The sequence below is a fragment of the Indicator indicator genome, chromosome Z (assembly GCF_027791375.1).
Source record: "Indicator indicator isolate 239-I01 chromosome Z, UM_Iind_1.1, whole genome shotgun sequence".
Classification (NCBI taxonomy): Eukaryota; Metazoa; Chordata; class Aves; order Piciformes; family Indicatoridae; genus Indicator; species Indicator indicator.
Genome location: NC_072053.1, coordinates 81,738,033 through 81,750,219, shown reverse-complemented (window position 1 = coordinate 81,750,219; position 12,187 = coordinate 81,738,033). Strand labels below are relative to the sequence as shown.

At 51.7% G+C, this 12,187-nt stretch overlaps 1 protein-coding gene across 1 annotated transcript; it reads right to left on the bottom strand.

Moving 5' to 3' along the window:
- Window positions 1-1,374: 1,374 nt before the first annotated feature.
- Window positions 1,375-4,903, bottom strand: SPINK4 (serine peptidase inhibitor Kazal type 4). The gene is made up of 4 exons (XM_054398201.1): window positions 4,831-4,903; window positions 3,725-3,759; window positions 3,300-3,412; window positions 1,375-1,429 (listed from the first exon to the last, which is right to left on the bottom strand). Exons 1-4 carry the CDS (start codon window positions 4,901-4,903, stop codon window positions 1,375-1,377), a joined length of 276 nt encoding a protein of 91 aa, XP_054254176.1.
- Between the last annotated feature and the right edge of the window lie 7,284 nt (window positions 4,904-12,187).

Below are 12,187 nucleotides of genomic sequence, written 5' to 3'. Positions count from 1 at the left end.
ACTGTTTCCAGCTGCAGCATTAAGTGTATCAGCAACAGCTTTGTTGTGCATTTGTGGTGCTGAGGTGTCCCAGCTGGTGGTTCCAGGAAAATACAGAACTGGAAGAGGTGTGTGGGAATGGGATGGACTACATGACCAGCTGGCCAAGCACAGTAGCTATGGCACTGACACAGCTCCCAGACTCTCAGGGTGGTCAATGACTTCAGGGATTCACTTGACTCTGTGATCCACCCCAGACCTTTACTCAGATGCCTGCAAATGAGCTCTGTGTGTAGAGCAGCAAGTCAGAGCAGCATGATCCCCTGTGGATGGTCACAGGAGCTGTCCTTGGAGAGTTTCAGTTCACATTGAAGCACTTCTCAAAGCTGATCAGAGATCTCAACCAGTCATTCTGTAGAAAGACAACATCTGGTGCAGGACTGAGCTGAAGTCAGGAGGCGAGTCCTGAGTTAGCCAATGCCACTGCAAGCAAAGGGAGACCCTTGAATGCTCAGGTTGTGCAATCTCTTGAGAGGTATTTCATGAAAGGTGAGTTGTGACCCACCTGGTAGATGTGGGAGAGGGAAGAGCTGAGGGAGCCCCAAGGACTGCTGATGCTCACTGTTACCTTGGTTGGACTCTGCCCTGCCACACTCCCAAAGGTGGCCCTGACACCAGGAGCAACCCAGACCTGAAACTGGGCAACCATCTGGGAACCTGCAGTTCCTGGAGAGCAGTTCTGGGTAATTAGTTCTGTTTGAAGGTTGCTTTCAAGTGCTGGAGCAGAGATCCAGGGTCCTTTGCATTCAGGGTCTCCACCTGGTCCCTTTCCATGATTACTGTTGGGAAAGGCTCTTGAATAAAGAGCTGAGTCAACATCCAGTATGAGAAATGTGGATGTGACTACTTCCAGGTTACATCAGCTCTGGAAGTGGTGGTGTCTACTAGGGAGACAGGAGTTTGTCTTCTCCCATGCTGAAGAAACTTTCCCTTCATTAAATAGCCTCTTGTAGGAACAAAACAAAAAGGTACTTCAGCACCTTCTTCACCAAGATCTTGGTGTTTCTTGCTGCTCTCATGTGGCCTTTCTCACAGGAATGTGGGTGAAGTAATAGTCACAGTGCACAGCCCTGGTTTGTGAGGTGGATTTGAGATGAATGTTTTGACTGCAGGCTTTTAATAGCCCTTTGTGGGAACTGGCTCGTGCCTCTTTTCCCTCAGCCTTGCATTTAAAAAAAAAAAAAGAAAGAAAGAAAAAAAAAAAAAACCCTGTTGGAATAAGCTTGTGCACATCATTTTATTATTCACCATGGCTAACCTCCATGTGCCATCAGCATGGAGCACACAGGATCAATTAATCACCTGGTTCTAGGCTGAGGGAAGCTACCAGAAAGCTCAGACGTGCTGACATTCCCCATCTCTCAAAATCTGGATGTCTTGCCTGGTTTTCCTAGAATAACACAGTGAGGGGAGGGGAGAGGGGGAGGTGGGAAAAAAAAAATGTGAAAGCTCAAAAATATTCTCCCCAGTCAAACTTTGGCTCCTGTCCAGCTCATGGAACTCAGCTGACTGTTATAAAATTGGCTTGCTCGTTTTCCTGTCTAAAAAGCTGAGGTGGCTGCAAGCCACTCTGGCCCACAAATGTCCTCTCCCTGGGCATGAAGCACTGAAGCCCACCTTGCTCACAGCAGGACTGTCCCCAGTGAGAGGGGATGGTGGCCATGGCTCGCTCTGAGCCACAGACTCACAGAATGCTAGGGGTTGGAAGGGACCTCTGGAGGTCATCTAGTCCAGCCCCCCTGCCAGAGCAGGGTCACCCAGAATGGGTTGCACAGGATAGCATCCAGGCAGGTTTTGAATGACTCCAGAGGAAACTCCACAACCTCTCTGGGCAGCCTACTCCAGTGCTCCAGCACCCTCAGAGTAAAGAATTCTGTTCTTCACACACTCAAAAAATACAGCACCATGCTAGCACCACTGGAGCCTGCTCCAGTGCTCCAGCACCCTCAGAGTAAAGAATTCTGTTCTTCACACACACACAATACAGCACCATGCTGGCAGAATTTAGATTCTTCTTGGGTGCAAAACTTAGATTCATAGAATCATGGATGCCTAAGCAAGTAACAATTTGCTTCCTCAATAGCAAGACTAGCCCAGGAGGTATGTGTTCAACCTGTATTCCACACTGTCCCTCAAAAAAGGATGGTGACTCCCCACTGTATCCATGGTGCACCACTTTCCTGCGGAAGATGCTTCCCCTGTGTCCAGCCTATATCTTCTGTGGCTGCTGCTTCTGCCTGTTGCCCCATGTTACCTCACCTGAGACCACAAAGAGGAGCATGGATCCATCTCATCCGCAGCCATAGGCTGTTGCTAGATCCTCCAGATATCCTCTCTCCCAGATTAGTTGAGTGCAGTTCCTCTACACCTCCTCACAGCTTTCCTTGACAAACTAATCCTCCTGCAGCCCAGCACACAGGTTGTGTCATTTGCTATGCAACTGCACTGCTGACCTGTGTCCAACCTGATCTTCACCCTTTGTCCTTTTCTAGCAGGAACCTCTGCTCAGAGACTCTCTTGCCAGCCTGGATAAAATCACTGCCCCAAAGCAGCCCTTTCTCTTCCCATGAGGTCTTTGTTGCCCTACTTCTCAGGTTTATGATGGTACCTTTGGTTTGAAGCTCTGCCAAAGGAGCAATGAGGCACATAGTTGGGTGTCTGCCTTCCCATAAGTCTCTTTGAAGATCTTAGTGGTGCTATTTGACTGTCCAGACTAGATGCCTAATCATCTAAGTGCAAATCTCCCCTCTTTAATGGCAGGCAGCACAGGTTGTGGGACCTTCTCCCACTCTCTACAAGGCATCTGGTTTGTTGCCAGCTTGCAGGCACTCGTGTTGGAGAGTCTCCCAGCCACAGACTCCTGACCTCACCTCTTGGATATGCTGATCCTGCAGCCACAGGCTGGCCTGATTTAATAAGCTGATCCCACAGATGAATATTCAGCTCTTCTGTGGGATTAGTCCTTTGACAACACAATGCACTAAATCCCTCAGCCTTCAGCTGCACAGCAGCCACCAAACATGATGTCAAGGATGGGACAGGAACCTGCAGGCAAGGGCCTGGGGGCATGCCTGCACCTATCTGTGAAGGTGAAGCTCACAGTCCTCACAGCCCTGCCCCTGGCTCAGCTGATGTGGAGAAGTCCTCTTGCACTTCGCTATCAGGAGCACATGAGCATGTGGGAGCCTGAGTGACGAGTGCCCAGTTTCAGAAAGCCAAAATTAGACCCCTGGAGATCCCTGCCAAGGGCATGAGCTTACATTTGCTCCACACAGAGCTGGCATTCGTTGGCATAGGTGTTGCCATCAGTCCCACAGACAGGCAAGTACAGGAGGGGGCAGGCCTCCACCTGCGTCATGTCTCCACACACTGGCTGGAAAAGAGAAAGAGCAGCACACATTTCAGTGCCAGCAGCACCCTTTGTTCCTCACCCAGCACCCAGGGCAGGAGCATGTGCCACTGGTGCCCTGGTTCCCAGGCTGTGCACACAGAGCAGGAAAGCAGGAAACAGAGACCACCACATCTGTCAGTAGCACTCACAACCTGGGCTCTGATGAAGGTCTGACGTTGGAGCACCAGTACTGGTGAGGTTGGGGATGCTTGCTGGGAGCAGCCTTTCTCCCAAACATGCCAGGCACTAAATCCCATCTCAAGCCATAAACAAGGAAACCCAGAAACCTCTTACCCTTCTCAGGTCATTCCCTTCATACAGCTCTGCTCCTGAAACAGAGCAGAGACCTGTGAGTGTGACACTGGTGTCAGGAACATGAGGCATCAACAGAAGGTCACATCCAAACCAAAGGGCAGACAGGGTTGTGCAGGTCCCACTCAGAACCTGGATCACCTGTGTGGGTTTTGTGAGGGGAGGATCAGCCTGCAGCACACCACCTCCTCAACCATCCCAGCAGCACAGTGTACAGACTTCCATCCACAGCTGAGCCAGCTGGGACAAAGCTGTTCCCAACCTCCCAGTCCCTCTTCTGAGAGCCTTTTCTTCCATTCTCTGGACCAGAAGCTCCACAGAGCGTCCAAGGCAGACCCCATGTAGTGTTGCTCAGGCACATGTGGTATCCTGAGAGGCTGGATGGTGCTGCACAGACAACCAAAAGCCACCCCCAGGGACAGCTGCCCTTGGTGGGTTCCTCTTCTGCGGTCAGGCAGAGCAGTAGCCACAGTTCACAGCTCATCTGTGCCATACACAAATGTCCTGGGAGGCTGCTTGCAGGACCACCACTACATGCTAGGTCAGATTTTCCAGAGCCTACAAACAGCTGCTTCACACAGAAATATGCTGAGCATGTAGTGCTCTTGCAAGGGCTTGGAGGTCTTCATGGAGGCAGGAAGGTAGCTGCCATTTGTTGTCCTCCCAGACCCTGGCTCCCATTGGCATCGTGGCTGTCCTATCCCTCTCCTGAGTGCAGTGCAGTTGGTGAACCAGCCTGTAACCCTTGCCCCAAACTGCTAGTAAGACATGGTGTGTTTGCTCCAGCCCTTCTCAGGGAGGAGGTTGAGTCACCAAGCCTGGATATGTGTTTAAAGGTGGTTTGGTTGTGGTGCTTGGGGGATATGGTTTAGGGGTGAACCTTGTAGAGTAAGGTTCTGGGTTGGACTTGCTGATCCTGAGGGGCTTTGCCAACCTGAATGTTTCTGTGAATCTGTGATTCCACTATGCCACTGCATCTGTTTGCCTTCCTTGCCTCCTCTCCAAACTACCACTTCTGTGTCTTTCCACCCTCCCACCCGTTTCTGCTCCCTCCCTGGTTCCCAGCTGCTGCAGCAAGTTGAGCTTACCTTCAGCAGCCCCCAGAGACACCAGGGCAGCAGCCACCACCACCCCCAGCAGCAGCAGCTCCTTTGCTGGCATGTTCACTTCAGGTGCACACCCTCGTGCCCCTTGCTCTGCTCGTGGCTGGCTTTATAGAGGAGGGCCCCAGCTTATCTCAGCAGCCCTTGGGAAAAGCAGCACTTTGAGCAGTGTTTGATCTGTCCTGGGAACAGCTGGACTGTGCTCCCTGAAAGACCACTTGGGCATTCTCATGCAACTGATAAAGTCACACAAGTTGCCACTTGCCAGCTCCAGGTGCTGGCACTGGAGGCTGCTTTTACAATCCCTGTGTGCTGCAGTCTGGGTTGGGTGCTTGTGTGGAGGTTTTAGGCTGATGCCTAGGAAAATGTTCCACAGACTGAGTAGAAAAGTGGTAGAACGTAAATAAGTTACCATTGGATGGAAAAGGGAAACAATGATAAGGTCTAAGCAATCCCATTGGTCTGAAAAATAACATGAAGTTAGTTGTATAAACTAACTTTCTCTCTTTCTCAGCTTCTTTGCTCTAGCAGGTACTACCTGGTGGCTTTGCTTGGCTGTTGCTGACCTTGGCTGTGTTCTTGTTGAGGCTAAGTACTAACAAGCTACTATCTGCTCTTCTCTCCTCTGTACAGGGGGAAGGGGAGGAAGAGGGGGAAGCTGTTGGTAACCCCCTGATTTTGTCCAGGGGGAGGTTCTTGTGTTGTTTATAAGTTGTAAATACACGTATATGTCATATATTTTGTACATATCCATTGCATTTCATATTTCTATGTTGTAGTTTTGCTTGTACATACAGCTTCATTTGCTTCCCAACCGAGCTGGTCTGGTGAATTTTATTTTGGGGGGTTAATTCTCTCAAATTAGTTGGGGAGTAATTTCAACCCAGACAGCAGTACTGCTCTTCTCCTTTCCACCCAGACAGCTTCCCTCTGGGTCTGTCTTGCCTGAGCCAGCCCTCCAGATTTGTGGCTGCTGTTCTTCATAGGAGGCAGGTATCTCCATTTGGACTGAGAGACTTGGAACAGGTTGCCCAGGGAGGTGGTGGAAACCTCATCCCTTGAGGATTTTAAGGCCAGGCTGGATGTGGCTCTGGGCAACCTGACTTAGAGTGAGGTGTCCCTTCCTGTAGCAGGGAGGCTGGAACTGAATGATCCTTGATTCAGGATGGTTTGGGTGGCTATGCTATGGCCTGAGTGTTATAGTATGAGACCACAAAGATGGTCAGAGGGCTGGGGCACCTCTGCTGTAAGGACAGGCTGAGAGAGCTGGGATTGTTCAGCTCAGAGAAGAGAGGGCTTCAGGGAGACCTAACAGTGGCCTTGCAGTACCTGGAGGGGGCTACAAGAAAGCTGGGGAGGGACATTTTATAAGAGCATGTGGTGACAGGACAAGGGGCAGCCTTCTGAAGAAGATAATTTTGGTCTGTCAGTCTCAGGTGCAACCACTTCTGTGAGCAAGCTGCTGGTCAAAGCAAGGCACTGACCCACCCATGACGACGAGTAGAGCAGCACAGGCAGAAGATGTACCTCTTGCACCCTTCTCCCACTCAGCTGACTTTTTTTCACTCCAACCCCTCTGCACCACTCAGCAATGGGCTGGGCTCTTCATAGCAGGCTGGTAAGCCTCCTGTGTGCTCAAGATCACCCTCCTGGGGTCTTGCCCAGTGTGTCAGGCAGCTGGACATGTCTCACAGAATCACAGAAAGGCTTGAGTTGGAAGGGACTTTAATGATCACCTAGTTCCAAACCCCCTGCCATGGACAGGGACACCTCCTAGACTAGGTTGCTCAAAGCCTCATCCAGCCTGGTATTAAACATTTCCAGAGATGAGGTGAACACAGCTTCTCTGTGGCTACCTGTTTCAGTGCCTCACCACACTCAAAGAACTTCTTCCTAATGTCCAATCTAAATCTACCCTGCTCCAGTTTAAAACCACTGCCCCTTGTGTTCCCGTATGACCTGTGCTGGATTCTATGGTCCTGCAGCGGACACAATGATCTCCAGAGGTCCCTTCCAACCCCTAACATCCTGTGAGCCTGTGATGGGCTCTGCATGAGGCTGGCTCCATGCTTGCCTTTGGGAGATCCTTCCACCTAGCTCACAGCAGGGCTGTGAACAGACTTTGGGAAGGTGACCCATTCAAGGTTCTCCTTGTGGAACCATTCCTCTGGTGTGCTGAGCTGGTTGTGCACATGTTTTATATTCCCTCTTCACGGAGTTTACACGGACCAATAACCTTTGGCTTTTATTGCTCTTCAGCCCTGGAAATCCCTCAACTAAAATAAATATTTAACTGCATTAGCAGTCGTTCCTGAGGCACATGTGGGCCTGTTGGTCTTGTTTAGTCTAGTGTAGAGGAGGCCTAAGGGGGGATCTGAGAGCAGCCTACAGCTGCTGGAAGGTCACTACCTCTTCTTGGTAGTGACAGATGACACAAGAAAAAGTGGCAGGCACAAGCTGCAACCCTGAGATGTCCAGGCTGGGAGCTGGGAAAGAAACCTTACCTTGGAGGGTGAGCAATCTAGACCATCAATAACGTGGGAGATCTCCACCCTTGGTGGACTGTCTACAAAGTTGTGGGTGCTGTGACCAAGCCCTGCTGTGCTCAAGGATTGCTGGACAAGCCCTGGAGGGCTCTGCCACAAGCATCGAGGGTCCTGGAGACACAGCAGCTCTCACTCTCCAGAACACATGGATGTATTTCCTTAAGGTGCCTACCTTTCAAATCTGGTCCCAGCCAACACTCTGCTGTGTGGACAGCATGAGGCCACCTCCTGTAAGCTACTCCCACACCAGGAGAATCACAGAAGTCTTTTCCAACCGAAGCAACTCTAAGATCATTGAATTCAACTGACAGTTCAACACCATCATGGCCACGAAACCATGACCCAAACATCCATGTCTAATGCTCTTAGAACTCTTCCAGGAATGCTGACTCCACCACCTCCCTGGGCAGCCTGTACCAATGCCTGACCACTCTCTCTGTAAAGAATTTTTTCCTAAACCAATCCTGGTGCAACCTGAGGCCATTGGCCTTCCAGTATCTGAAGGGGCCTACAAGAAAGCTGGGGAGGGACTTTTTAGGCTATCAGGTAGTGATAGGACTGGGGGGGAATGGAATAAAGCTGGAAGTGGGGAGATTCTGACTGGATGTGAGGAAGAAGTTCTTCCCCATGAGAGTGGTGAGAGACTGGAATGGGTTGTCCAGGGAGGTGGTTGAGGCCCCATCCCTGGAGGTGTTTAAGGCCAGGCTGGATGAGGCTCTGGCCAGCCTGCTGTCGTGTGAGGTGTCCCTGGCCATGGCAGGGGGGTTGGAACTGGATGATCCTTGTGGTCCCTTCCAACCCTGACTGATTCTGTGATTCTATGATTTCCTCTCTTTGATCAAAGGGAGAAGAGACCAACCCTCACCTCACTTCAGTCTCCTTTCAGGGAGTTGTAGAGCGCAATGAGATCTCCTCTCAGCCTCCTTCCCTCCAGGCTGAACAACCTCAGTTCCTCAGCTGCTCCTCACCAGATCTGTTCTCCAGACCTTTCACCAGCTTCATTGCCCTTTCCTGTACCTGCTCCAGTATCTCAATGTCCTTCTTGTAGAGGGAGCAACCCTCAGCACAGTCCTGGCAGAGGGCTGCCATGGGCCTCTGTGGTCTTCAATGTTTTACTACCAGAACACCCAGATCCAGACCATGATTGCAACACCTCCAGTGCTGCCACTGCAGAGAACCATGCTGTGCCGTTGGTCCTGAGCATGGCCTTGCTCCTCAGGAGTGACAAGCTGGGGCTGTACAGCTGGGACACGTTGTATGCTCCAGACCACTCTCCTTCAGTGGAGGACAGCAATCTGCATCCCCTCTGTGCTGGAGGCAACAGGTCATGCAGTACTGTGGAAAAGTTGTTGGCCCAAACAAGGCTTGGTCTTCCTCCACCTGGTTCCTCAGTGGTATTCAAGCACTGTGGCCTTCACAGAGCAAATTTAAATGACACACTAAGAGGTGACAAAGTGGAAGTCACCCCTAGCAAATTGGTTTTGCCTTTTCCTTCTTTTCTCTCAAACACAGGCTTGCAGCCCCTGGTGAAGGTCCTGCCTACTGTCCTCCTTGAAAAAGAAGAGGGAAAATTCTCCCTTGAGTGGGACGGGAGGATTTCTGGTGGCTGTGTGCCCTCACATTGGCTGTGCTGCTTGAGCTATATCTGAGACAGATACACATTTGAGCCTGAGCTTTCCTGCTCTGTGCTGCACATATCACAAAAGGGTGTTCTGGGCTCCCAGTGGTACAGCAGCACATGGGAGAGCTTCTCCCCATCCCCCTCATCTGGGGCTTACCTTAGACTCCCCTCTGGCTTCTGCCAGGACAAAGACAAGAGTCCTGATTCTGCCAAGTCCTCTCTGCACCCTCACCCAGTGCAGCCCTGCAAGATGCACAGGAGTGGCAGGTATGACAGTCCTGGGCTCTCCTGCAAAGATGAAGGCTTAGCCTTACCACCAGCAAGACAGAGAAGCCCTCATGCAGCAGCAATGAGGCAGGAGACTTCTGCTTCCAAACCTGGCTTCATTCTTGTGCCCTCATGGTGCTGACCCTGCCTTGTTCCTTGCTCCCACACACCTGCCCATGTCCATGCCACCTCCCTGGGGTCACAGAATCACAGCACCATGGGATGGTGGGGGTTGGAAAGGACTTCTGGGGATCATCTAGACCAACCTCCTCTGCTAGAGCAGTGTCATCTAGATCAGATGGCACAGGAATGTGTCCAGGGGCGGTTTGAAAGTCTCCAGAGAAGAAGACTCCACAACCTCTCTGGGCAGCCTGCTCCAGGGCTCCAGCACCCTCACAGAAAATATTTTCTTTCTGTTCAGATGGAACCTCCTGGGTTTCTGTTGTGCCCTCTGCTCCTTTTCCTATCACTGGACACCACTGAAAAGAGTCTGGGCACTTCCTCTTGTCCCTCACCCTTTAGCTATTGATCAGCACTGAGAAGAGCCCCCCTCAGTCTGCTCTTCTGCAGGCTCAACAGCCCCAGGTCTCTCAGCCTTCCCTCCTCACAGTGATGCTCCAGCCCCCTCAGCATCTTCCTAGCCTTCCTTGGACTCTCTCCTGTCTCTCTTGAACTGGGGACCCCGGAACTGGACACAGTACTCCAGAAGTGGCCTCACTAGGGCTGAGCAGAGGTGAAGGAGAACCTCTCTGGACCCACATTGTTCAGTCTTTATAATGCACCCCAGGAGACCATTGGCCTTCTTGGATCACTTGTCTCATCATGAGCCCTTATCAGACCCTTGCCTCCCGGGTGACCAGGGTGCTGTTTGCAGGCTTTCCACCTGGCTGGGCACAGGTGGCAGGAGGCCAAGCTGGATTGCATCACATCTCTCTTGCTCCACCTCTGCCTGCTGCCCCTTATCTGCCGTGTGGCCTTGGTGTCGTCACAGCTCCACCCAGCACCTGCCAGTTCCTGGCTCTTATCTGTTGCCTTTCCTGGATTCCGTGGCTGCTCTCCACCTCCTGCCTCGCTGCGCTTGCACCGATATTTTTCACTCCTGTCCTGCTGCTCCTCCCGGGGCTCACCGAACGCCCGGGGACCCGCCTGCACCACACTAACCCAGACAGCAGAGTGCTTCCTTGCCCATGCAACCCACACCCAGAGCATGCAGTGCCACTGAATGAGGGGCACAGCCAGAGAGGGGTGCAAGCACCACACTCGTTTTTCACCCTTAGCTCCCTCCCTGCCTCCGGGTGGCTTTTACAGGGCATGAGTTCTGCCTCTCTGCTCACCCTGAGGTTTCCCCACAAGTAAGAGGGAGATTGGTTTGTTCTTCTCCTCTGCGCACACACACACACACACACAAACCCCCCAGATATGCAGGTGAACAGAGGTTTTCCTTTGGATGTATAGGTGAGCCAAAACCTCACATCTGAGGAGGTCTCCTTGTGTAACCAGGGCCAGCCATCACCTCTTCCCTTCAATTTTGCCAGCTTTTCTGGATCCAGACCACACCTTAGGCTGCCTCCCTCCTCTCTTTATGGCTGTGGGTAAATACTCCCACGTGGCAGATAGTGAGTAATGCTCATTATCTCTTTGATCATTCAGAAATTTCCTGGTGGCACCACTGGCTGCCAGAATGTAAGACAGGGTCACTTCTCAGATGTGTTCTCCTGCCTGCTGGCATCAACACCAGCAGAGAGGGCAGGGATAAGGTGGCACTGATCTGGAGAAGATAAGAAATTCCCACCAAGCCAGGCTGTGTGCTAGGTCTCAGAGGTGCAGCAGGCAAGGGGAGAGCATCTGTTGTATACCTTTATTCCCTGCTTCATCTGCCAGCTGGAGTAGAAGCTGTGGCTCACCCTGATTCAAGGACAGCTGCTACTCCTTCAGGCTGGTGCCCAGAACCTCAGTGCAGCTAATAAAACAGCAAAACCCCCATGGATTTCACATTTTTTTCCCTTCTTCCAGAAAATACTCAGCATGGGGCAAACCAAACCACTGTGCTGATGTAAGGGAGGAGATGGATCTGTGTGCCTGGGATGGATGGACAGAGCTCTGAGCTAGCTGGGCTGGCCCTGCTGCAGATCTATGTCCTCCTGCTCTCAGCTGACAGGGGGGGTGGGTGTATCAGTTGTCCCAAGCATATAAATATTCACCTTTGTTTATCTAGGACCTTGCACCCACTGTCATTTACCCAAAACTCAGATTTTTTTTGAGTCTGTCTCCCTGGAATTTGCTTCTGTATGAACAAACCTGCATGGAGACCTCGGTCTCTTATGCCTTCTGAGAACAGTGTTGCTAATTCCATTTTATGTAGGGCTGAATGCTGTCATCATCCCACATCTAGCACCATACTGGAGGAAAATAGATAGCACATGCCCCAGCTCTCCCCTTCATAGGGGGTCCATGTCCCAGTGGAGGCCAGTGACAAGTGGAGTCCCTCAGGGCTCAGTCCTGGGACCAGTCTTGTTCAACATCTTTGTTGGTGCCATGGACAGTGGCATTGAGTGCACCCTCAGCAAGTTTGCTGATGACACCAAGCTGTGTGGTGCAGCAGACAGGCTGGAGGGAAAAGATCCATCCAGAGGGACCCTTGACAGGCTGCAGAGGTGGGCACAAGCCAACCGCAGGAGGTTCAACAAGACCAAGTGCAGGGTCCTGCATCTGGGTCGAGGCAATCCCAAGCACAAATCCAGGCTGGGCAGGGACTGGCTGGAGAGCAGCCCTGAAGAAAAGGACTTGGGGGTGCTGGGGGACGAGAAACTCCACATGAGCCAGCAGTGAGCACTTGCAGCCCAGAAAGCCAACCAGAGCCTGGGCTGTATCAAGAAAGCATAGCCAGCAGGTCAAGGGAGGTGATTCT

Bases quoted from the DNA above. Each gene is read 5' to 3' on its own strand.
- SPINK4 (XM_054398201.1), bottom strand. From the start codon at position 4,903: ATGCCAGCAAAGGAGCTGCTGCTGCTGGGGGTGGTGGTGGCTGCTGCC. The intron at 3,760-4,830 runs GTAAGCTCAACT...GCTCTGTTTCAG, and splicing joins GTCTCTGGGGGCTGCTGAAG to GAGCAGAGCTGTATGAAGGG. The intron at 1,430-3,299 runs GTAAGCTCATGC...GTGTTATTCTAG, and splicing joins CAGCTCTGTGTGGAGCAAAT to GAAAACCAGGCAAGACATCC.